The sequence below is a fragment of the Phascolarctos cinereus genome, unplaced genomic scaffold (genome assembly GCF_003287225.1).
Source record: "Phascolarctos cinereus isolate Bilbo 61053 unplaced genomic scaffold, phaCin_HiC Scaffold_2;HRSCAF=192, whole genome shotgun sequence".
Taxonomy (NCBI): Eukaryota; Metazoa; Chordata; class Mammalia; order Diprotodontia; family Phascolarctidae; genus Phascolarctos; species Phascolarctos cinereus.
The window spans coordinates 35,140,263-35,163,808 of NW_027555625.1; the positions used below are offsets into that span (position 1 = coordinate 35,140,263).

The 23,546-nt window shown below is 39.5% G+C and overlaps 2 protein-coding genes across 2 annotated transcripts in view; one reads left to right on the plus strand and one right to left on the minus strand.

Moving 5' to 3' along the window:
- KDM3A (lysine demethylase 3A) overlaps nt 1-21,943 on the plus strand; it is a 115,311-nt gene extending 93,368 nt beyond the window's left edge. Inside the window, exon 25 of the mRNA XM_020969454.2 lies at nt 21,797-21,943. Within this exon, the coding sequence (XP_020825113.1) occupies nt 21,797-21,832 (36 nt within the window). The 3' untranslated portion in view covers nt 21,833-21,943. The remainder of the gene's footprint in view (nt 1-21,796) is intronic.
- CHMP3 (charged multivesicular body protein 3) overlaps nt 1-23,546 on the minus strand; it is a 44,446-nt gene that overhangs the window by 7,298 nt on the left and 13,602 nt on the right. The window contains exon 3 of the mRNA XM_020969457.2: nt 15,324-15,503. Within this exon, the coding sequence (XP_020825116.1) occupies nt 15,324-15,503 (180 nt within the window). The remainder of the gene's footprint in view (nt 1-15,323; nt 15,504-23,546) is intronic.

The following is a 23,546-nucleotide window of genomic DNA, read 5'->3' on the forward strand; positions in this document are numbered from 1 at the left end:
AAGAGAAAAGAAGACATAACAAAAGACACAAAGAAATAAAGATGTATCATTAAATGTAAAAGGGCATCCTTTCACGGTTATTTAGCCAGGATGGGGGAAATTGATCCTTAAAAACGTGTACTTCAAAACATCAACAGCCTGTGGTTTAATTGGTGTGGGCGCTGCTCCACCACTGCCCATCACAGCCTCTGGTTTAGACTCAATGAAGAGTCTTCAAGAGTGCCTATGGCAGAAAAATTTATCATCATTCTATGATGGACTGTAACAAATGACAAGTACCAAGATACACCTGAATTAAATAAAATACTAGAAAATTTAATTAACAGAATCAATAATAATTATTATAGTTAACATTTCTATAGTGCTTTATAAGGTTAATGAAATGCTTCACAAATGTTATCTGATTTGATCTTCTCAATAACCCTGCAAGGTAGGTGATGTTATCCCCACTTTACAGATAAGGACACTGAGGCAAACAGAGACTAAGTGACTGGCCAAGGTTTACACGGCCAGTAAGTGCCTGAGGCCAGAATTGAACTCAGGTCTTCCTGACTCCAGGGCCAGCCCTCTTATCCCACCATGCCATCCAGAAGCCTGTTGTTTTTTTTTCCCCTCCAGAACGCACAACTTTTTCTTAAAAGTTCATATTATCCTAGAGAAAACAACCCCTGATAATATGCTGGTGCTTTTCACAGATTACCACAATGAAGCAGAGAGGCTGCAACACACACTTCAGGGAGACCAAGGCTACTAAACCCCATAATTAAGAAAGGAAGGAGACGCTAAAGGAATAACTGGGGACACGGGACTCCCCAGCCATAAGGAGACTTGACATGAGGATTGAAATACGCGAGGCAAGTGCCAATGGGCAAATAGCCTGCCATTGAACACGTGAGGAAACAAAGGGAAAAGCAGACTGAGCATTTAACCAGAGGATTAAAGCAGAAAGTGAACAAAACGTCTCAAACTTTACATAAGATTTAAACAATAAAAAAAGAGAAGAAATAAATTACAAACAGAAAACTGCTCATGAGCAGCTAAAATAATGACTGTGGCTCCGGTTTTCATAGAACTTCACAGCTCCACAGAGAGCTGGAGTGATCTGTACAAAATCACCAAGTAGCGAGCAGCAGAGACAAGATGGAAACACGGGCCCAAGACCAACATGTCTTACACAGGTTTCTGGTGCAGACCTCTTGACCAGTCTAACCAGAATTGAATGGGAAAAAAGGAAAACAATCAATCGCTTTCAGTGCTAAAACACAACAGAAAAGAAACCTTTTTCATTCCTATAAATTATTATAGGCAGGAGGACCTGAGTTCAAATCTGGCCTCAGACACATAACACTCACTAGCTGTGTGACTCTGGGCAAGTCACTTGACCCCTACTGCCTCACTCCGCCACCCCCCCCCCAAAAAAAAGACTTAAACAACCTGAAAGAAACTGAAGAAATCAAGAGAATCAAACAACTGTACAAACAACTCTCAGGGGTCAGATGATTGAACTCTCCCAAACTCATTAACAATCAATAATTCCAGTGTCTCTGAAAGTTTTGAAAGTATTTTTAAGACAAAAAATTATCCCTGCACATTTTGAAAGAAACAGAGATGATGAATGTTGATTCTAAATTAAAATCCTAATACAAAAGAAAATTACTGCCCAGTATTCCTAAATGCATATGGATGTTAAAAAACAAAACATCCTAACACTAAAAACTTTCAGATTATATTAATATATACAAAAATAAATTCAATTAAGGAACAGGTAAATTTAATTTTGGAATCTGCACAGTGCTTTCAATGATCAGAAGGCAGCATAGGTGACACAGCAGACAGAGCACCAGGCCTGGAGTCAGAAGTTCAAATCTGGCCTTAGACACTTACTAGCTGTGGGACCCTGGACTAGTCACTTAACTTTGCCTCAGTTTCCTCATCTGTCAAATGAGCTGGAGAAGGAAATGGCAAACCACTCCAGTATTTTTGCCGAGAAAACCCGAGAAGAGGTTACAGAGAGGTGGACATGACTGAAATGACTGAATTCAATGATAAGAAACTTTTATATATTACAAGAGCGCTCTTGAGTGTCAGCGAGAACAGAAGTATCAGCAGCAAGTGTGACGCCTCTGAGTCGTGCAGGCTCAGGCTGCCTGCCCCCATGCCGTGGGAGCCCAGGCACACGGCTCCCATTCCCCCTCCCCCTCTCTGCCACTGTTTGCTCACTGTTTCCTCCACTGCATTTAGCTCCTTGAGGGCGTTTTCCCTTCCTTTGTATCCTCAGCATTTAGCCCAATTCCTGGCACACAGCTGGCACTTAATAAGCGCTTATCATTCAGTCAGGCATTCAGTCCCTATTCTCATCCATCTACAAGTCCTTGTTTCCCCACTGAAGAGCATAAGCTCCTTGAGAACAGGGAGCGTTTCACTCTTTGTCACTGGACAAAGTGTGCCTTACTCAGTGCCCGACATACAGCAGGTTCTTAATAAATGCTAAGTAGGGGTAGCTAGGTGGCACAGTGGATAGAGCACTGGCCCTGAAGTCAGGAAGCCCTGAGTTCAAATCCGGCCTCAGACCAAACACTTGACACTTACTAGCTGTGTGACCCTGGGCAAGTCACTTAATCCCAATCGCCTGAGGGAAAAAAAAGAAAAGCTTAGTGATGGACCTAGGCAGATGACTCCTCGCTCTAGATAAGCAGCCTGAGCATCACTCTTGATCACTGATGTTCTGAACAGGCTCTTCTACAAGCATCTCAAACTCCGGCTTTCTCCTCCAACCCACCCTCTTCTGAAGCTGCCTTTCTCTGCTGAGAGCACCACTACACCATCCTCATACACCCAGGTCCACAAGCTGAGTCATCCGAGCCTTGTCAGTTACTGCCTCGAAACCAGTTCTGGCATCTAACCTGCCCCTCCCCTCCCATGGTTGCCATGCCCTCTCTACTGTAATAGCCACTCACTAGCAGACCACTGGAATCATCTCCAAATTAGCCTAATAAAACCACAAATTAAAAATCCAAATGAAACACCAAAAGAGACATCCTGAAAATCAAAGGAAAGATTCCTAAAATAGAAAAAAACATTAAATAAACAAAACTAGGAGCTGGTTTTATGAAAAACCAATAAAATAGATAAAATATTGGCTAATTTAGTTAAAAAAAAGAAAAACAAATTGTCAGTATCAAAAATGAAAAAGGTGACTATACAAACAACAAAGATGAAATAAAAGCAATTATTAGGAGCTGTTTTGCCCAACTATATGCCAATAAAACCAGCAATCTTAATGAAATGGAAGAATATTTACAAAAATAAAAATTGCCCAGATAACAGAAGAGGAAATAGAATACTTAAATAACCCTATCTTTTTTTTTGTTTGTTGAGGCAATCAGGGTTAAGTGACTTGCCCAAGGACATACAGCTAGTTAAGTTTAAGTGTCTGAAGCTGGATTTGAACTCAGGTCCTTCTGATTCCAAGGCCAGAGCTCTATTTACTGTGCCACCTAGCTGCCCAAACAAGCCTATCTTTAAAAAAAAAAAAATGAACAAATTATAAATGAGCTCCCTAAGAAAAAAATCCAAGACCAGATGGATTTACAAGCAAATTCTACCAAACATTTAAAGAACAATTAATTCCATTGCTATATAAACTTTTTGAAAAAATAGCTAAAGGAGTCCTAAGAAACTCCTTCTATGACACAAACATGGGTTTTGATATCTAACCAAGGACAGCAAAAAGAAAGAAAACTGTAGACCAATTTCCCTCATGAACATCAATGCAAAAATTGAAATAAAATACTGGCAAGGAGATTACAATGTATCACAAAGTCTCACATTCTGACAGGCTGGTTCAGTGTCAGGAAAACTAGAGGCATGACTGACTGCATCAATAACCAAAACAACACAGGTTACAATATTATATCAATAGATACAGAAAAAGCTTTTGATAAAATACAACACCCATCCCTAACAAAAACACTTAAAAGCACAGGAATAAGTGGAGCTTAAAAAAAAACCCAACAAAATGTTAAGTGATATATATCTAAAGCCAAAAGCAAACATTATCCATAATGGAAATAAAAAGATCAAGGGTAAAGCAAGGATGTCCATTATCACCATTATTATTCAATATTGCACTAGAATGGCTAGCTACAGCAATAAGACAAGAAAAAGGAACAGAAGAAATACAAATAGGCAACGAGGAAACAAAACTATCACTCTCTGCAGATGATGTGATGGTATACTTTGAGAACCCTAGAGATTCAACTAAAAACTAGCCAAAACAGTAACTTCAGTAAAGTTTTGGGGTTATAAAATAAATCCACACAAATCATCACCACTTTATGTATTAACCAACAAAACACAGCAAAAAGAGATAGAAATACAAATTCCATTCAAAATAGGTGTAGACAAGACGAAATACCTGGGAGTCTACCTCCTAGGACACACACAGGAACTACATGAACACAATTACAAAATACTCTTCACACAAATAAAGAGATGTCAATAACTGGAGAAATAGTAATCGCTCAAAGGTAGGCCAAGCTAATATAATAAAAATTATGACACTGCTTAATTTGCTTATTCAGTTTCACACCAATCAAACTACCAAAGAGTCACTTTTTAGAGACAGAAAAAATAAAATTCATCTTGAAGAACAAATGTCAAGAGAATCAATGGAAAAAAAAGAGAAGGGCGCCTGGCGTCCAAGACCTCAAACTATACTACAAGGCTATAATCGAAACAATCGGGTGTCGGATCGAAAAGAGCGGCTGATCAATGGAACAGATCGGAAATCCAACACACAGAAGCCAATGAACGCAGTAACTTAGTGCTTGATAAACCCCCAAATCCCAGCTAACGGGCCAAGAACTCACTATGATGAGAAGTGTGCGGACAACTGGCAAGCAGTCGGGCAGAAACTCAGCAGAGACCAACACCTCATGCCACATATCAAGATAAACTCAAAACCGGTACTTGATTTAGATAGGAAGGGTGATATCATAAGCAAATTAGTGGAACACAGAATAAATTACCCATCAGATATGTGGACAGCATATCTGATGAAGAGATAAAATGGATAATTTGGGTGACATAAAATTTGAAAAAAATTTCACAAGCAAAACCAATGCTGCCAACATTAGAAGGAAAACAAGAAACTGCGGAAAAAACCTTTTTTGCAGCAAGTTTCTCAGATAAAGGTCTCATTTCTCAATTATATAGGGAACTGAGTCAAATTTTTAATAGGAACCATTCCCCAAATGATAAATGGTCAAGGGACATGAACAGACAGTTTTCTGAGGAAGAAATCAAAGCTATCAATAGTCACAGGAAAAAATGCTATAAATCACTATAATCAGGCAAATGCAAATTAAAACAGTTCTGAGGTACCACATTACACCTATCATATTGGCAAACATGACAGAAGAGGAAAATTGCAATTGCTGGAGGGGCGGTGTGGAAAAATAAGGACACCAATGCACTGTTGGTGGGATTGTGAGCCAGTCCGACCACTATGGAGAGCAATTTGAAATTATGCCCAAAGGGTTATAAAACCAGTCACACCACTATTAGGTTTGTATCTCAAAGAGATTTAAAAAGAAAAAAGAAAAAGACCCACACGTACAAAAATACTTAGAGTAGCTTTTTTAGTAATGGTGGCAAAGAACTGGAAATTGAGAGGATGCCCATCAATTGAGGAAGGAATGGCTGAACAAGTTATAGTACATGATTATAATGGAATATTATTGTGCTGAGAAAAAATGAAGGGGGGCAGCTAGGTGGCGCAGCGGATAGAGCACCAGCCCTGAAATCAGGTGGACCTGAGTTCAAATCCGACCTCAGACACATAACACTCACTAGCTGTGTGACTCTGGGCGAGTCACTTAACCCCAAGTGCCTCACTAAAAAAAAAACAATAATGAAGGGAGTGGTTTCAGAAAAGCATGGGAACACTTATATTAACTGATGCAAAGTGAAGCAAGCAGAACCAGGAGAACAATTTACCCAGTAACAGCAATACTGTAAAGATAATCAACAGGGAAAGACTGAGTAACTCTGATCAAGACAATGAGCTACCACAATTCCAAAGGACTCATGATGAAAAATGCTAGCCACTTCCAGATAGAGACCTGATGGATTTAGAGCGCAGATGGAAGCATGATTTTCCCCTTTCTTTCTTTCTTTCCTTTTTTTTTTTTTGGAACATGCCTAATGTGGAAATGTTTTGCATGACTTCATATGTGGAATAAGTATTGTATCTCTTGCCTTCTCAATGGGTGAGAGAGGAGGAGAAGGGAGGGAGACAATTTGGAATTGAAAATAAAATTTAAAAACAAAAAGCAAGTTCCACTATACTACCTAACTCTTGCTCTATTTGCCACAGCCATTTGAAAGAGTTTGGCTTAACCATATACATGAAGAAAAAAACTGCATGAAGAATGCCTATTGTACAGATTATGGTATGTAATTAGATGGACAACCTATGCATTCATCAGGATAAATATCTTGGATAAATGCTGCAAATGGTGAATGAGGTGAGCCCAAACTGAACTGGAGAAAGAGAGCTAACTGTACTGCCTTCAAGAAATTATAAAGTTCCTTTAATGACCCCAACCTTTTCCATGAAACAGAGGTCCATCTTTTTACCAAGAATGCCAGTATTTCTTTAAATGACTGGAGCCATGAAACAACAGTACAGTCCCTGAAAAATTAAATATGAGGACCACTAAAGAGAGCAATGGAAAGGTATACAATGGACAAGAACACACTACAACATATTACAAAGCAAAAACTAAGACGGAGAGTCTGAGTGAGGATGTCATCGAAGGACAATTCAAAAAGAAGATGGACTGGGATCTATGGGATATGAAGAGAAACTGAGACAGGTTTCCGGTATTCTGGTATTTTGGCCGGGCCCCCATGACAGACAAGAAGCACACAAGAGAGGCAGGCAGATTGTGATCTGCACTGGCCAAGATGACACAGACCCTGATGAGCTCAGAGATCTAGCTGAGTACTTGAGACTTAAAATTCCATCAATCTAGTTTTCAGACAAACTCTTTGTCCATGTCACTCATATACCACATACTCACATGGTTGATTTTCTGAACCCAAATTTAAGAGTTTGTATTAATTCTTAGTGAATTCTATCTGATTAGATTCAGGTCAATGCTCTAGGCCTTTAAGGATCCCACTCTGGGACACAATGTGTTAGCTTAGCCTCTTAGCCTTGTATCATTTGAAAATTGTCCAAGCATGACTTAGGAGACCCGAGTCCAAATCCTGTCTCAGATACTCAGGTAAAAATGAGACATGTATACAGCACTTTGCAAAACTTAAAGTGCTATATAAATGCTAGCTAATATTATTATTGTTACTTACTAGCTGTGTCATCAGGGGCAAATCATTTAATCACTCAGTGCCTCAGTTTCCTCATCTGTAAAAGAGAGAACAAAGGTTTGGTCTCTCGGCAAGCCAAGAAATGAAGAAAAAGAAGGAAAAGTCCTATCAGAACATCTGACTCAAATACTCTTGTTGATGCATGAGAAGAATACCAGAAGCCCAAGTTTGGGTTTCCTTATCCAAGCTTTCACTTTAAATTCTACTTTAATGTAATTCAGCCACACTAAAAAACTCCTAGATATAGTTATTTGTGTCCCAATATACTCTGCTGTTAGCTCTCTTAAACCACTAAGGAAACACTAACATAATGAGCATGTCTACAAACCCATCAACGAGTTTGAGACAAAGGGGAAAATAATCTAAACCAAACCAAAAAGGAAACAGATATTGGACAACAGAGTCTCCCATTTGGAACTGAAAAACAAATACACCCCCCCCCCCCAGATAGTCCAGAGTCAATATAAGTTAAGAATGCTTGGCTACAAAAATCAGCCTTATAGACTAAACTGGTCAAAGATACATTCACAAACTTTTTCCATTACCAGTGTCCTCAAAACAATCTTGCCAACTCTGGATAATAAAGGCAGAGATGCTAAATGTCAGTATATTTATTTTTTTACTAATACTGTACTATCTTTCTCTTTTGATATCAGTCTTGAATAAAGAATAAAATTTACAATGTATTAATGCAATTTTCATTTTATCTACTCTTTCAATGGACCTGTGATCTCACTGATGTGGGTATATCTCTATTTTTTGACTTTGCATGGTCCACTCATGAAGCACACAGGTAGTTCACTGGTTATTTCTCGTTCCTACTATATGGCCAGCCTAATTCTTTTTTGTCATCTCTCTCTCTCTCTCTGTGATAATATCCTTAACACTGCTTATCCTATGTAATTCTCCATTCATAATTTGTTGTAGTCCACTCATGCCCATGATGAGCCTCTCCACTGCCAACTGGGTGACCCAAGAAACACTATAATCTTTGGAAAGTATGATCTGCAATTTGAAGTAATTCAACATTACTAGAAGAATACTGTTGTTAAAAAGATGGGCCACTGTTTCAGGAAAAAATTTAGGAGTCATTCAAGCCAATGAAGGCTTCCCCAGGGGCAAACCAACCATCCCTCCTTTGCCTACTGGTCTATTATTATTAGTTCACTGTCCATCAGCAGTCCAAGATACACAGACTGATGGACTAGCACTACAGATTGTCCATCCAACTGTACATCATAGTTTGTGCAGTACCTATTCTTCATGCATGGGTTTGTTCCTGTCTGCAGACTCCACTGACTAGTCATGGGTCTTATTTAGGAGACTCTGACATGTCCTAGGACTTAATGTAATGAATACAATGTCATCTACAAAAAGAAGCAGATAAAGACCCTCACCATCTAGACAGAACTTCTCTTCCATTTGGACTCTGGGCTAGATAACCTCCATGACAGCAGCCAGCACCTTTGGTGAATATAAACCTCTCTATCTGGTGCCTTGGCAGCTATTAATAAGCAGTGTGTTATCACTTCTTTTAAGAAATAACGTCTTTATGTAAAATGCGAGCAACTCCTCATGAAAGAGAACCTCTAAGGCACTGGTTTCCTCTAATAAATCAAATATTTCTTGTAATCAATAAAGTAGGTTTATGAATTTTATGCTCTTCAGTCACTTACAGGAATATATGGATGTGGCCTGTGGTAGAATCTCTCTCATAAAATTTGCCTTTTCTCTCCTAATTCCCTCAAAAAGGACAAGTTTGTGTAACTAGCTCTATACCCCAAAGACGTAAAAGAAAAAGGAAAAAAACCCTCAAGTACAAAAATATTTATTATAGCAGTTCTTTTTGTGGTGGCAAAAAATCAGAAATTGAAATATACTGATGCAAAGTGAATGTTCACAGCAAAAACAATATTATAAAGATTATAAACCTGTGAAAGACTTAGTAATTATGATCAATACCAATGATCTACCACAATTCCAAAGGACTCATTATTATCCACCTTCAGAGAACTGACAGGCTCAAAGTGCAGACTGAAGATTTTTTTTGAGAACATAATTAATGTAAAAATATGTTCTGCATGACTTCTTATGTATAATGGGAATGGAAAATTTTTTTTTAAATAAAACATAACAAGGACACGTTTGACGTGCACATTAATCATTCCCTTAGAAACTTTGTAAAGAATGGAAAGTGGACAAATGCATAAGTTGTTACTGTTACCATTTTGGCCATCTTTTTCAGTAATAATGAAATCTCAGATTTTTTCTTAAAATATTTGGTATCTTCCTCTCTTCTGAATATCTTCAGAACAGATCCTTCAATATCCTCAGAACTGTCTCACCTAGCACAGGCTACTTTTGCTCCAAGCTCATCAAGTCCAGCCACTCTTTCCATCTTTGTTTTTTCTGGGTGTCATTTCTATTTCCTCATGGAGCACTTCAAGGACTAGAGTGTCAGAGCCTAAAGGTGGTTGCTCCCCTTAGACTGATGGAGAAAAGTCAGCTGTGGAAATCTGTAAATCTTTTCTATTTTTCATCTGTTTGCTGTCTGTCTTTATCACCACAGCACTTCAAACGTACCATCAATTTCAAAATAACAAAAAGAGAAGAAACTTGAAACATTCTGAATCATATTTCTGTTAACATCCAAAGTGCCTTCTATATCATGACTGCCTAACAAAATTACAAAAGGGTTAACTCCTTTACTGGGGAGATAAAAATTAGGAAATAGTATTAATACCATTTTCCTTTCCTTTACTATAGCACTAGACATTTTATATTTTCTGTATAAAGTGCAAAAGACCAATTTACAAATTTAATTGCTGAGATATTTTTCAATTATCTTAAATACAAAGTTACTTAGTTTTTAAAAAACGAAGTGAATTATTTTCCTGCTGACTTATCTCACTATATTTAGGATTTACATCCATTTGTTTCTCACCTTCAGTTTCTGGGGTTCCTATAGCCCCCTAAACCTTGGGCAAGTCTCTTCAGATAGCTGCTTAGTCTCTTCCACTTCTCGAATGATTTTCACAGGAAAACACTTAGATTTAGAAGGACCTCAGAGGTCGTCAAATCCAAACCCTCGGCAGGCTGGCTTCTGACCTCATCATTCAATGGAAACTGCTCTCTCTAAAGTTACCGGCGATCTCAATTGTGAAACCTAACGGCCTTTTCTGCATCTCATCTTTCTCGACCTCTTGAAGCCTCTGACACTCAATAACTCTCTTCTGCTGGATCCTCTCTTCTTTCTAAGTCTCTATGACACAGTTTTCTCCTGGTTCTCTTGTTACCTATCTACTTCTTGGCTGGACCTTCACACCCAGGTCACGCCCACCAACAAGGAGTGTTCCCTCAGCATCTTCCCTGGCTCTCTCTCTTCTCCCTCTGTGGATCTCATTTGGTTCAATGATCATCTCTGCAGATGATTCTAGGATCCATTTATCTAGCCTTTATCTCTCTGCTGACCTCCAGTTTCCACCTGCCTATTGGACATCTCAAACTCATCCTTCCTTATCACGGTTTTTAAATTAAATATTATTTTTTCTAATCATCAAGCATTTTTTTCTCCCTCTCACATCCCCTATCTACTGGGAAAAGAAAAAGAAAACAAACTGCAAGGAAATATGCAGAATCAGGCAAATCAAATTCCACCTTGGCTGAGTTCAACAATGTTTTGTTCTCCATGTCTAGTTCACCTGTCTGTCAGGAGGCCTCCCGATTACTGCCATCCTTTCACTAACCCAGGCTCACACCCAAAAATCACCCTCAACTCTTCACTCAACCCGCCCCCTCCCCCCACATCTAATCTGTTGACAAGTCTCCATTCCAACAGCTGCAACCCAGGGCAGGTCCTCAGCATCTAAGACACAGCTAGACTACCGCACAGCCTTGTGGATGGCCTCTCCTGCCACCAAGCTCTCCCCAATTCAGCCTTGTAGGGTCTCAGTTTTTTGACCTGCAAAATGAGAGGAGTGAGCTAGATGCCCTTAAGTCCAGGCCTGCCCAAGAGTTAAAAGCTTGCTCCACCTAAAGCTAATCTGACTGTGGGCCAAAGTCAGCCATTGGGTAATAAAGCAAAACTGAGTCAGGCCTCCAAGGACCTGATCACCGGGTGCCCAGCCCAATCTCCCTTCCATCCTGGTGTTCCAGAGAGAACAAACTAATGACACTCTTCATCAGCACAAGATCCTGGAGGATAGGTGCCCCAATCAAATGGTATTACAGCCCCATCCTATATCTAGCAAATTCCACCCCCCACCTCTCCTAATCCTTGTGACTCAGTATAATTGGCTGCCAAGGTGAAATACCACCTTCACGCTCTTCTTACTTGGGGCAGCTGGGCAGCACTGCAGTGGAGAGAAGAGCTTGGAGTCAGGAAGATCCGAGTTCAAAAGCTGCCTCAAACACTTATTCACTGAGTGACCCTGAGCAAGTCACTTCACCCTGTTTGACTCAGTTCCTCATCTGTCAAATGAGCTGGAGAAGGAAATGACAAACCATACCACTACCTTTGCCAAGAAAACCTCAAACAGGGTCACAAAGAGTTGGACACAACTGAAAAGGACTGAAAAACAAACAACACTCACTTACCATATGATTCCTAGGTCCCTATTATGCTCTGCCCTTCCATTATGCCCTCTGAAAGTCTCACTCTACTATTAGCAATCTTGCCTTTGAGTGAGACCTTTTCCTCTCATATACTTTTCATCTTGTACTCACAGAAATCTGGTTCAGTGGAGAGAGCACAGGACTTCAGGAATATCTGAGTTCAAAATCTGCCACAGACACTTACTAGCTGTGTGACCTTAGGCAAGTCACTTGACTCCTTGTATCTCAGTTTCCTCATCTATAAAATGGGAATAATAATAGCACTTATCTCACAGGGTCCCAGTGAGGATCCAATGAGTTAACATATGCAAAGCACCACAGAAATGCTAGCTATTATTATTATACTTCCTTACCATCTCTCTGTCATTCAACAAGCCTTTATTAAGTGTTTACTACATGCCAAGATGCATTAAGTGCTGGAATACAAGTAAAAACGTCGACATGCTAACATTCTGATGGGGAGGATGACACTGCAGACAGAGTAGGGGCAGAAGGGGAACTCCAGATAAATTCCGCCTTCGGCCTGGGAAGCCTCCATCCACCCTGCCATGACAGGAAGGGCCCTCCTCTAGAGAAGCTCCAGGACGAAGCCATTCCTGGGACGTGATGGAGAGGCCCAGAGAAGTGTGGCCTCTGCTCCAGAGCCTGCCTCCCACTCTTCCTCACCTCCCTAAGCCCTGCCGACAGACCGTACCCCGAAGATGCCTTGGACTTCCGGGTCAGCAGCTTCAGCTCCCAGGACGTATATGCGCACTCCACGTCAGCCACAGAAAACCAACCAAGAAGTATTTATTAAATACTTACTGCCCACTAGACAATGTGGCAAAATATATAGCTTCTGTCTTCAAGGAGATTACAATACATTCAGCGGGGGTAACAGAGCACATAACATGTTCGCAGAAAGGCAAATATAACATTCTGATTGGATTGTGCCATATTCCTATACTCATCTTACACTAATCTTGTATTTTTATATTAATTTCAGATTCTTGTTCTCCTTCTTGCAATCACCTAGAGACTGCAGATCAGTGTCAAAGACAACCTCAGTTTGGGGCAGCTGGGTGGCACGGTGGATAGAGTGCCGGCCGTGGAGTCAGGAGGACCCGAGTTCAAATTCGGCTTCAGACACTTGACGCTAGCTGTGTGACCCTGGGCAAGTCACTTAACTCCAACTGCCTCGCCAAAAGAAAAAAAAAAGACCTCAGTTCAAATCCACCTGCAGACATTTTCCAGATGTGTGACCCTGGGCAATTCACTTCACTTGTCTGCCTCAATTTCCTCAACTATAAAATGGGAATAAACAATAATAGCACCTACCAGCATCAAAGGAGATAAAATCTGTAAAGTGCTTAACACAATGCCTAGCACATAGTCGGTGCTTAATAATGCTTATTCCATTCCTTCTTCTGTTAATTTGTCCTCACGTTCATAGCCTTCTAAAATCCAGGCTGGTTGATGAGTTTTCTGCACAGCCACATCAGTCTCCTGGACAAATCCCATTTTCCCTCTTCAGTGGGCTTGTTTCTTTTTTTATATGAAGAATTTCCTTCTAGAGCATCTCCCAACCCTCCTGGACAGACTTCCCCAAAGTATTTTGGCTGAGGGGATCCTCCCTGCCTTTCTCTGAACCCTCGGAATTCTGCCTGTCCAAAATCTAGGGCGGCTGCCATTCCAGGAGCAGATTTCCTCTCCTTCTCTATGAGGACTCTGGGATGGAGGGATCCCATCATTTCCACCCCGCTAACCAGTTCCTCCTTGTTAGTGAGACGCAGAACAGAATGTATCTTTGGTCCCACCACATTTTGAAGGATGGAATCATTATTAAGTCAAGGCATTATTAGCTTCTTTGCCTACAGGCACTAGATAAATGCTTATGCTCTTTCTTTTGCCTTCCCCTCCTCCCTCTTTTGGCAGAGGGAGCTCTAGTCATTAACATATTAGTGTTAATTAATTCAATACAACAGCTTTTTTTACCACCTGACAGCAAGTCCACTGAGCAAACAAAAGTTGTGTTGACAAGTTGAAGGGAAAGGGACATAGGAAATTGGGGGACAACGATCAAGAAAGAGTAAACCCCAGTGAGGTGGTGAAGGCCACATAAACCCCTGGCTATATGCCATGTGGTATGCAGAACAGAGGATGTGAGAGGGTACAAAAAACAAGTACTTTGACTATTTCCAAATTTTGTCTCATGTTAGTTTTGATCTCATGAAATGTGGAAGAAACTTTCTTTCTCCTTTTCTCTCCCAGGGCCCCCCAGAATTGGTCTGGTTCTGGTACTGGTACTGGTACTAGCACTATTACTACTACTACTACTACTACTACTACTACTACTACTATTATTATAATGTAGTTAAATCAAAGGTTGAATGAGCTTCTGAGGGCTAGTTTGGGAGCCTCACTGTAATCTAGAACATTGCTCCTAATACTTAAATACATTTAAAGCTCTAAACAAGTAATTTAGAGATGAACTTTTGAAATGCAAACCATTTATAAGCATCAGATTGGCAAAAATGGCAAATGCTGCAGATGAAATAGGCACATTAACGCACTGTTAACTGGCATGGGGAACTGTTACAACCATCTTGGAAAACAATGTAGAACTATTTCCAAAATGTCACTTAACTAAGAGTTTACCACCAATGCCTTTACTAAGCAGATACCCCAAAAAGATCAAAAAAGAGGAAAAAGATCCATATATACAAAATTATTTATAGTAGCTCTTTTTGTGGTGTGGCACAGAACAGGACTCTGAGGGGGTGCTCAACAGTAGCAGAATGGCTGAGAAAATTATGGTACATGTCATAAAGTATTATTGTGCCCAAGAAATGGCAAGAGAGATGGGTTCAGAGAATCCTGGGAAGAGCTACATGAGCTGATACAGAATGAAGGGGGCAGACCAGAAAAACAGTTTATATAATAATGGTAACACTTTCAAAGACTGAAGAACGATGACAAACCACAATCCCAAAGGCTGGTCATGACAGAGAGAGATGGAATGAAGATGTGTCATGAGAGAGACAGTTTGAGATGTGGGTGATGTAGTTTTGTTTTGCTTGATTGTGCATAGCTGTCACAAAGCTTTTGTTTTCCTTTTCAGTTTGGGGGCAAATACTATGGAGAGAAAATAAATGCTTGTTAACTGAAAAATGAAAATAACTAGGAAGGTTTGTACTTCAAAAACATTAACGAAAATGAAAATACAGCCTCCCACAGCACCAACACCCAGGAGAACAAAGAAACAAAAAGCACGGAGGAGGCCCTGGTGCCCCGCCCTCAAAACAAAAGGCTCCATCTCGAGCTCCAGTCCTTACCCAGCTGGTTCTTCATGCCCATGAGAACAGAATTCATGTGTGCCTTTGAGGCATACAGTTTGCTCACGGCCTTCCGAGATCTGATCATCTCCTTGGCTAGAATGACACAGACATCCTTCTGGCCCTTTTTGGCAGCATCCTTCACAGATCGCTTCACTTTTTCTTCTTCTCTCTGGATATCTGAATTATGAACAAGATAGAAACACCAGAATCAGAGGCTGACTGTAAAGGATACTGCCCACACTGAAATCTGTCATTTCTTATTGTGGCCTTTTATTTTCAGAATCAACACACACACACACACACACACACACACACACATACACAGAAAAATATAAATAAAATATATTCCATACCATGACATAAAAGGTACAAAGCAGCCTTTGACAATTTTCACCCTTTGTATATCCTACATCAATGGTTTTGATACCAATTCCAAAGACTATAAAAACTATGAAAATCCCCCAACTACTATAAACTACTGTATTCTGAATGGGAAGACAATGCAAGGTCAGTAACTGTGAATCTCAATGCCTTACAGAGATACTTCATCTATTTCTCCATTTTAACCTAGGCTGTTAGAGCTTCAAGGGACCTTAGCAATCACATGTTCCCAGAATTTTAGAGTTGGAAGAGACCTCAGCAGCCACCTGGTTCAAATTCTAGTCAAAATCAATCTCCATTATAACACAGCAGACAAGTCTTGGAAAGCTCCAAGGCAGGGGAGCCTTCCTAAGGCAGGAGGCCTCTCACCACACTGGCTACTCCCTCCAGATGCTCTTGAGCTTAGATCAATGTCCTTCTTACACTGTGGCACCCAGAACTAATCCCACCACTCCAAATATAGCCTGACCAATGCACAGGTCACCTGCTCTAACCCTGTAATTTTATAGATAAGGACACTGAGATTCAGAAGTCAAGTGACTTGGCTAAGGTCACATGACTATAAATGGCAGTAACAGGACACGAACCCAGGTCTTCTGACTTCAAGTTCAGTGACCTTTCTAGAAGAAACAACATTTGGTAATATCTGTGCACCAGGGATAGTTTGTGTGAGGGCCTACATCTATTTTAATTTCTAGCATTAATACGGCACTTTAAGGTTTACAAAGCACTTCATATATTAGGACCTCATTTGAAGTTAAGCATGATTGTTATCATCTTCCTTTTACAGATGAGGAAACTGAGGCAAACAGAGGTTACAGAGTCACACAGCCAGTAACTGTATCTAAGGCAGGATTCAAACTCAGTTCCTCCTGATTCCAATGACTGCATTCTACCCACTACACCAGCTTTCCGTCCTATTCTCTGACCAAGAATATGGTAGCTAGGCTGATGGGAGAGCCTAGAAGCCTTGAGTTCATGGCCCTTATCTATGCATCTATAAGAAGGAGGCAGCAGTTAAAATGGGCCTTACCGAATGACTACATAAAGTTCTGCTTTACAAAAACAGCATAATCAAGACAAAAAGAAAAATAAGTGATTAGAAAAGTATCTATGCAAATATAATAAAAACTTAATAACTAAAATTTACCTGAGCAATACTCAATTATTCACTGGATAAATGGCCAAAGGATAAAGCCAATTTACAAAAGCAGATACACTAATGGATTAAATAACTTGCGAAAACAAACAACCTCATCAGACATCAGAAATGAAATTTTTTAAAAAAACAACTCGTAGTACACGTCGTAATACCCAAAGTCGCAAAAATAACTCAGTGGCAAAAGTCAATTATAGTGAAAATGTGGAGAAAAAAATATATACAAACATTGAAGGAAGAAATGTAGGTTGATAAAAAATATTTCTGGAGGACAATCAGATAACACAAGTCGTACAAGTCATAAAAAATCACCATACCATCATTTACCTAATCCTTTCATTATTGGGAATACACCAAGTATTTTAAAGTCTTATAAAGAAAAAAAAATATCCATTTGAAAATATATTAAAAGAGCAACATTTGTGATTGCAAAGAACTGGGAAAAAACCATGAATGAGTCACAGGTGGTGAATGGCTGAAATTGTGTGGTTTATCCTTCATTCTCAAAGAGAACCATGACATCAGGGAGATGAAGATGTGACTTGCAATTGACTTTGATTTGAGTGAGGGAGGGCTGTGCAAAGTCACCAGCCTCACTTTCTCCTCCAGAGCCATCTGGGTCCAGTGGCCAGATGTTAAATCAGGAAGACTGGAAACGGCCCAGGATACAATGGGAGACCCTGGCCCTTTTAAGCTAAGGTTCTCACTCTGAGTGAGGTAACACCCATTCAGTGAACAGGCCTCTTTAAAAAGTGAATCAAGGGATGGCTCTTTTAATAAAAATTTTAAAAAATCAAACTGGCAGGGGAAGACCTTCAGAGTTGCTGGCTAAAAGAGAAAAAGTTACTACTTGCATTCACTCCAAGCAAGAAGGGCCCAAAAAATAGCCACTAAGTGGTACTTGGGCAGGGACCTATCCATGAGATCCAGAGTGAACTAGGTTTCAGGCTTGGTCTCTGAGAAAGAAATCTAGCCAGCAAACCCCAGTAACATAATATACCACCATCAAAAGTGATAAATGAAGAATATCAGGGCATTTAGAAAGATTCACGAAATAATGAGAAGTATAAGAGAAAACCAGTATATACAACTCCAACTATACACATATTAATTTAAGGAGGAACAGGGGAGTGGAGAGATAGGAGAGTGAGTGTGCTTGTCTGGGTCAGGGAAACTCCTCCCCAACAATTATAAACAAAACGCAAAGGACATGTTGCACTGATGCTGACTTAGCAGTATCTATTATCTTGACAGAGGAGAGATGATCCCTTGGTACACAGGAGGTATTATACAGTAGGTGACAACATACCAAATCTTTCTCTTCCCACCTATGAGTACATACAAAAGAAGAAAACAGACTGTTATAAAAATTATTTTTCTTTTTTTGTTGGTCTCTGGTTTTTTTGGGTTTTTTTTTAGGCATTTGGGGTTAAGTGACTTGGCCAGGGTCACACAGCTAGTAAGTGTCTGAGGCTGGATTTGCCTCCTGACTCTAGGGCTGCTGCTCTATCCACTGCACCACCTAGCTGCCCCTGTCAAATTATTTTTCTTGTGTACTTTGAAGAGATCTGGCTATTCACCGAGAAGATGTAATACGGGAAGGCTGCAGCTAGAGGCATGCAATGTAGGTCAAGACACACCATCCTTCTAGGCAGCTATCTGTTACTATCTACCCGTGTGACCTTAGGCAAGTCCTTTAATCCCATGGCCTATTTCTTCATGTAAAACGAGAGAATCAGATTAAATAATCCTTTCGGAAAGGAAAACAGCAAATGCTGAAGGGGATGTGGGAAAAAAGGAACACGAATGCACTGCTGGTGGAGTTGTGAACTGATCCAACCATTCTGGAGAACAACCTGGATCTATGCTCCAAAAAGTATAAAACTATATAAAACCCTTTGACCCAGCTAATACCACTACTAGGTCTGTATCATAAAGAGATACCCCTCCCCCCTCAAAAAAAAAAAACAATAAGGGAAGGACCTATATGTACAAAAATATTTCTAGCAGCTCTTTATGTGCTAGCAAAGACCTGGAAATTTAAGAGATGTCCATCAACTGGAGAATGACTAAATAAGTTGTGGTACAGGATTATGATGGAATGAAATACATTGTGCTCTAAGAAATGATGAGCAGAATGCTTTCAGAGAAACATGGAAGACCTGTAACAACTCAGGCAAAGTGAAACGAGAAGAACCCGGAGACCACTGTACACAGTAACAATAACATTGGGTACAGTGATCAACTGTGAATGACTTAGCCATTGTCAGCAACACAAGCCAAGACTATTCTGAAGGACTCATGATGAACAATGCTATCTGCCTCCAGACAAAGAACTGATGGACTCTGAAAGCTGATCAAAACATACTTTTTTTTTAAACTTTATTTTTCTTGGGGTTTTTTTTGGGGGGGTCTGTGTTTCTTTCACAACATGGCTAATATGGAAATATGTTTTGCAAGACTACACATACAGAATCAATATCAAATTTCTTGCCTTTTCAATGAGGGGGGCGGGGAAGGAAGGAGAAAGAGAATTTGGAACTCAAAAAAAATTTTTTTAATAACTTTTTTTTTTGAGAGGCAATCAAGGTTAAGTGCCCAGGATCCCAGAGCTAGTAAGTGTCAGTGTTTGCATTTGACCTTAGGCCCTCCTGCATCCAGGGCCAATGCTTTATCCGTTGTGCCACCTAGCTGCCAGAACTCAAAATTTTAAAAAATCAATGTTAAAACATTTTTTACATATAATTAGAAAAAAATAAAATATTTGGGGAAATAAATCCTTACAGTCCTTTCCAGCCATAAATCTCTGCTCCAATGATATAGGTACCCATCAGATTATAGTACTTCTGAGGTCCTGTTCAGTTTTTACATATAAGTCTACAACTCTTGTCTATCACATACAAATCACAGTGCAGAAAAAGGATTTAAAAGAGTTAAAGACACAAAAGGAGAAGTGATACTCATTCTCTAAGATATTTTTTTAAAGGACTACTGAAGTCTCAGCCATCTTGTAATATCTGTGAAAATGATGGAACAGACAATAAGGGCTGAAGAGACAGACACTCGCTACTCTGAAAACTTTCAGGAGCATGTAGTTTTCATTTTCTTCAATCATTTCTAGCCTAGTTCTACTTCAGCTTCGAGCTGCTTTCTGTGACGGAGCTATCTGTAAGAATGGCTCATTAAAAGGCCATTTCTTTGGATCTGAACTATTTGGAAAAAGTGGTAACGATTCCCACTGGACAGAGAACCACTGAAAAGCTCTTTGAGGTCACTCAGTTCTGCCTTTTCTGGACACTTTTTTCCCCTCTAGCAGGTTCTTACTGTCTGTAAAATCCCATATAAACCTGTTTACCTTTGATCTTTTTAATTATATAAGAATTAAACATTTAACATGCTACGCCATCCTGTGGCTATTTCTGGCCTTCTTTTCTCATTTTGGGGGGAAGGGAGACGCTTATTCTCAATCCACCCTTATCCCCTTATCCTCACCCTCCTTTCCATTCCCTTTGGCAGGGCGGGGCTTATAACAAATATTCGTAGCTAAGCAAAAAAATTTCCACATTGGTCATGTCCAAAACTGTTTGTCTCACTGGGCACCTTGAGTACAACACCTCCTCCTCAGCAGATGGGCAGTGTTCTGCCTCACTAGGGTTGTTGCGCTGATCAGAACTCTTTAGTCTTTTCAACAGTATTTGTCTTTACATTCTGCTGTTACTGAATAAACTGTTTTGATTCTACTCACTTCACTCTGCATCAATTCATACAAGTCTTTCCATATTTCTCGAAAACCCTGACTTCTGCTATTTACTACAGCACAATCATATTCCATTATGTTTATCGGCCATAATTTGTTCCCCAACTGACAGATACATCTTAGTGACCAGCCCACTGCCACTACAAAAAGAGTGTCTATAAATAGCTTTGAACAAATGGGTCCTTTTCTCTTCTTTGGGCTCTTTGGGCTGGAGACCTTGTCATGATAGAAAGGGTGAAAGGGCATGCCAAGTTCAGTGGGTTGGGGCCAAGTTCCAAACTGCTTTCCAGAATGGCTGCACCAGTTCGCAGAGCCATCACCAATGCATTAATGTGCCCTTCCAACATTTGCCAGTTTTCCCTTTTGGTCATCTTTGCCAATCTGATGGGTGTAAAGTGAAACCTCAGAGTTGCTTTACTTTGCATTTCCCTAATTACTGAAGATTGGAAGAATTTTCTTCATATTTGTTGGTGATAGCTTGTATTTCTTCATTTGAAAACCACCTCTTGGTGCAGCTAGGTGGCGCAGTGGATAGAGCACTGGCCCTGGATTCAAGAGGATCTGAGCTCAAATCCGGCCTCAGACACATTAACATTAGCTGTGTGACCCTGGGCAAGTCACTTAACCCCACTGCCTAACCTAAAAAAAAAAAAAAGAAAAATGAAAACCTCCTCTTCATATCCTTAGGTCATCTATCAATTTGGGGAATGGCTCTTGTCCTTACAAATTTAAATGTGTTCCTTGGATAGCCTGAATAGGAGATGTTCATCAGAGAAACTTCCAGTAAAGACTTCTTCCCCAGTTACCTGTTTCCAGCTGGTTTTGTTTGGGTAACAACTCATTAATTTTATGTAATTAAAATTTTCCATTTTATTTCCTGTTATCCTCTCAAAACCTTGTTTGGTCATGAACTCTTCTCCAATCTATAGGTCAGAATGGTGGTTTCTTTTCTCCCTCCTCTGACTTGTTTATGAAATATTACCTTTTAAAGTCAAGTAACCACTTAAGGCTTCTCTTCGCATATAGTGGGATGCATAGGTTTATAAAGAATTTCTCCAAGGCTGCTTTCAGGGTTTCTTGAAAGTTGTTTTTTTAATCAAATAGTTGATTCTTACAGCAGTTGAGGCCCTTCATGCATACTGAGTACTAAGCTATGGTTTGCTGTTTCTTTAGGATGTACATCTGCTCCATGGACGTGCCTGTTTTTGACGTCTCCTGCATCCTCGTAGACGCCAAGATCCAGCCTTGCTGACACCCTGCCTTCCCAATGGCTTTTTCATAATTTCCCTTGAGATTCTTGACCTTTTGTTCCTCCATTTGAGTTTCATATTATATTTTACAGTGCCATAAAGTAATAATTTGATAATTTAATTGGTACGGCACTAAGTGAATTCAGATCAGTATTATTGCAATTTTTATTATATTGGTTTGGCCTATCCATAAACAATTAATAATTTTCCAATTATTTAGGTATGTCAATCTCTGAAAAGGGAGTTTCTATTTGCATTTACATAGCACCTTTGTAGACGAACTCCCTAATATTTCATACCATATATAGTTATTTGGAAAGGAATTTATCTTTTCCTGATGGGCTTTACTGATAAATACACAATAAGACTAATGGTTTATGTGGATTTATTTTTAATCTTTAACTTTGATGATGTTATTATTTCAATTAATTTTTAGCTTATTCTCTAGGGTTCTATAAGTATGCCATAACATCACATGCAAAAAGCGATGTGTATCCTCCCGGCCGATGCTAACTGCCTCAATGTCTTTTTCTTCTCTTATAACTACAGCTAACGTTTCTGACACTATACCAAAATGGAAATAATGTACAACCTTCCTTTATTCCTGATATAAGAAAAGATCTCTATTTTATCCTCACTACATATACTGGTGGCTTTTAGTTTTAGATACTATTGACCATATTAAAGAAAAGCTGTTTAATCCTATGCTTTTTTGCATTTTTAATAAAAATAAGTGTTGTATTCTGTCAAAAGCTTTTGCTGAATCGATGTGACATAATGATTTTTATTGTATTTATTATTAATATAGTCTATAATGTTTATAGCTTTCCTATTATTGAACAAATACTGAATTACTAGTTTAAGTCCAACCTGGTCATAGTGTATATAATCTTTTAACTATGTTAATGTAGACTCTTCGCTAATATTTCATTTAAAATTTTTGTGTCAATATTTTTTAAAATTTTATTTCATTAATTCATTTTGATTTATCAATAACCACCTCCATATGCTTTTGAGTTTAAAATTTTTCTCCCCCTTCCTCCCCACCATCCTCCCCAAGATGGCATACAATCTGATATAGGCTATATATTTACATTCCTATTAAACATATTTTCACATTAGCGGTGTTGTAAGTAAAAGTTAAAACCAATAGGAGGAACCATCAGAAAGAGGAAACAAAACTCAGCGGAAGAGAGAAAAAGAATAGCAATTCAACTTTCATAGTTCTTTCTTCGGATGTGGATAGCATTTTCCATCACGAGGCCTCTGGAAATATCTTAGATCCTTGTATGGCTGGGAAGGGCTAAATTTATCAATATTAGTCATTGCACAACGTGGCTGTTATTGTCTACAAAGTCCTCTTGGTTCTGCTCACTTCACTCAGCATCAGACCATAGATGTCTTTCCAGGTTTTTCCTCAAGTCAGCCTGTTCATCATTTCTTATAGCACAACAGTATTCCATTACATTCATATACCACAACTTGCTCAGCCATTCCCCAATTGATGGGCATCCTCTCAATTTCCAATTCTTTGCCACCACAAAAAGAGCTGCTCTGAATATTTTTGTGCATGTGGGTCCTTGTCTCATTTGTATGATCTCTTTGGGATATAGCCCTAGAAGTGCTATTGCTGGGTCAAAGGGTATGCACATTTTTATAGACCTTTGGGCATA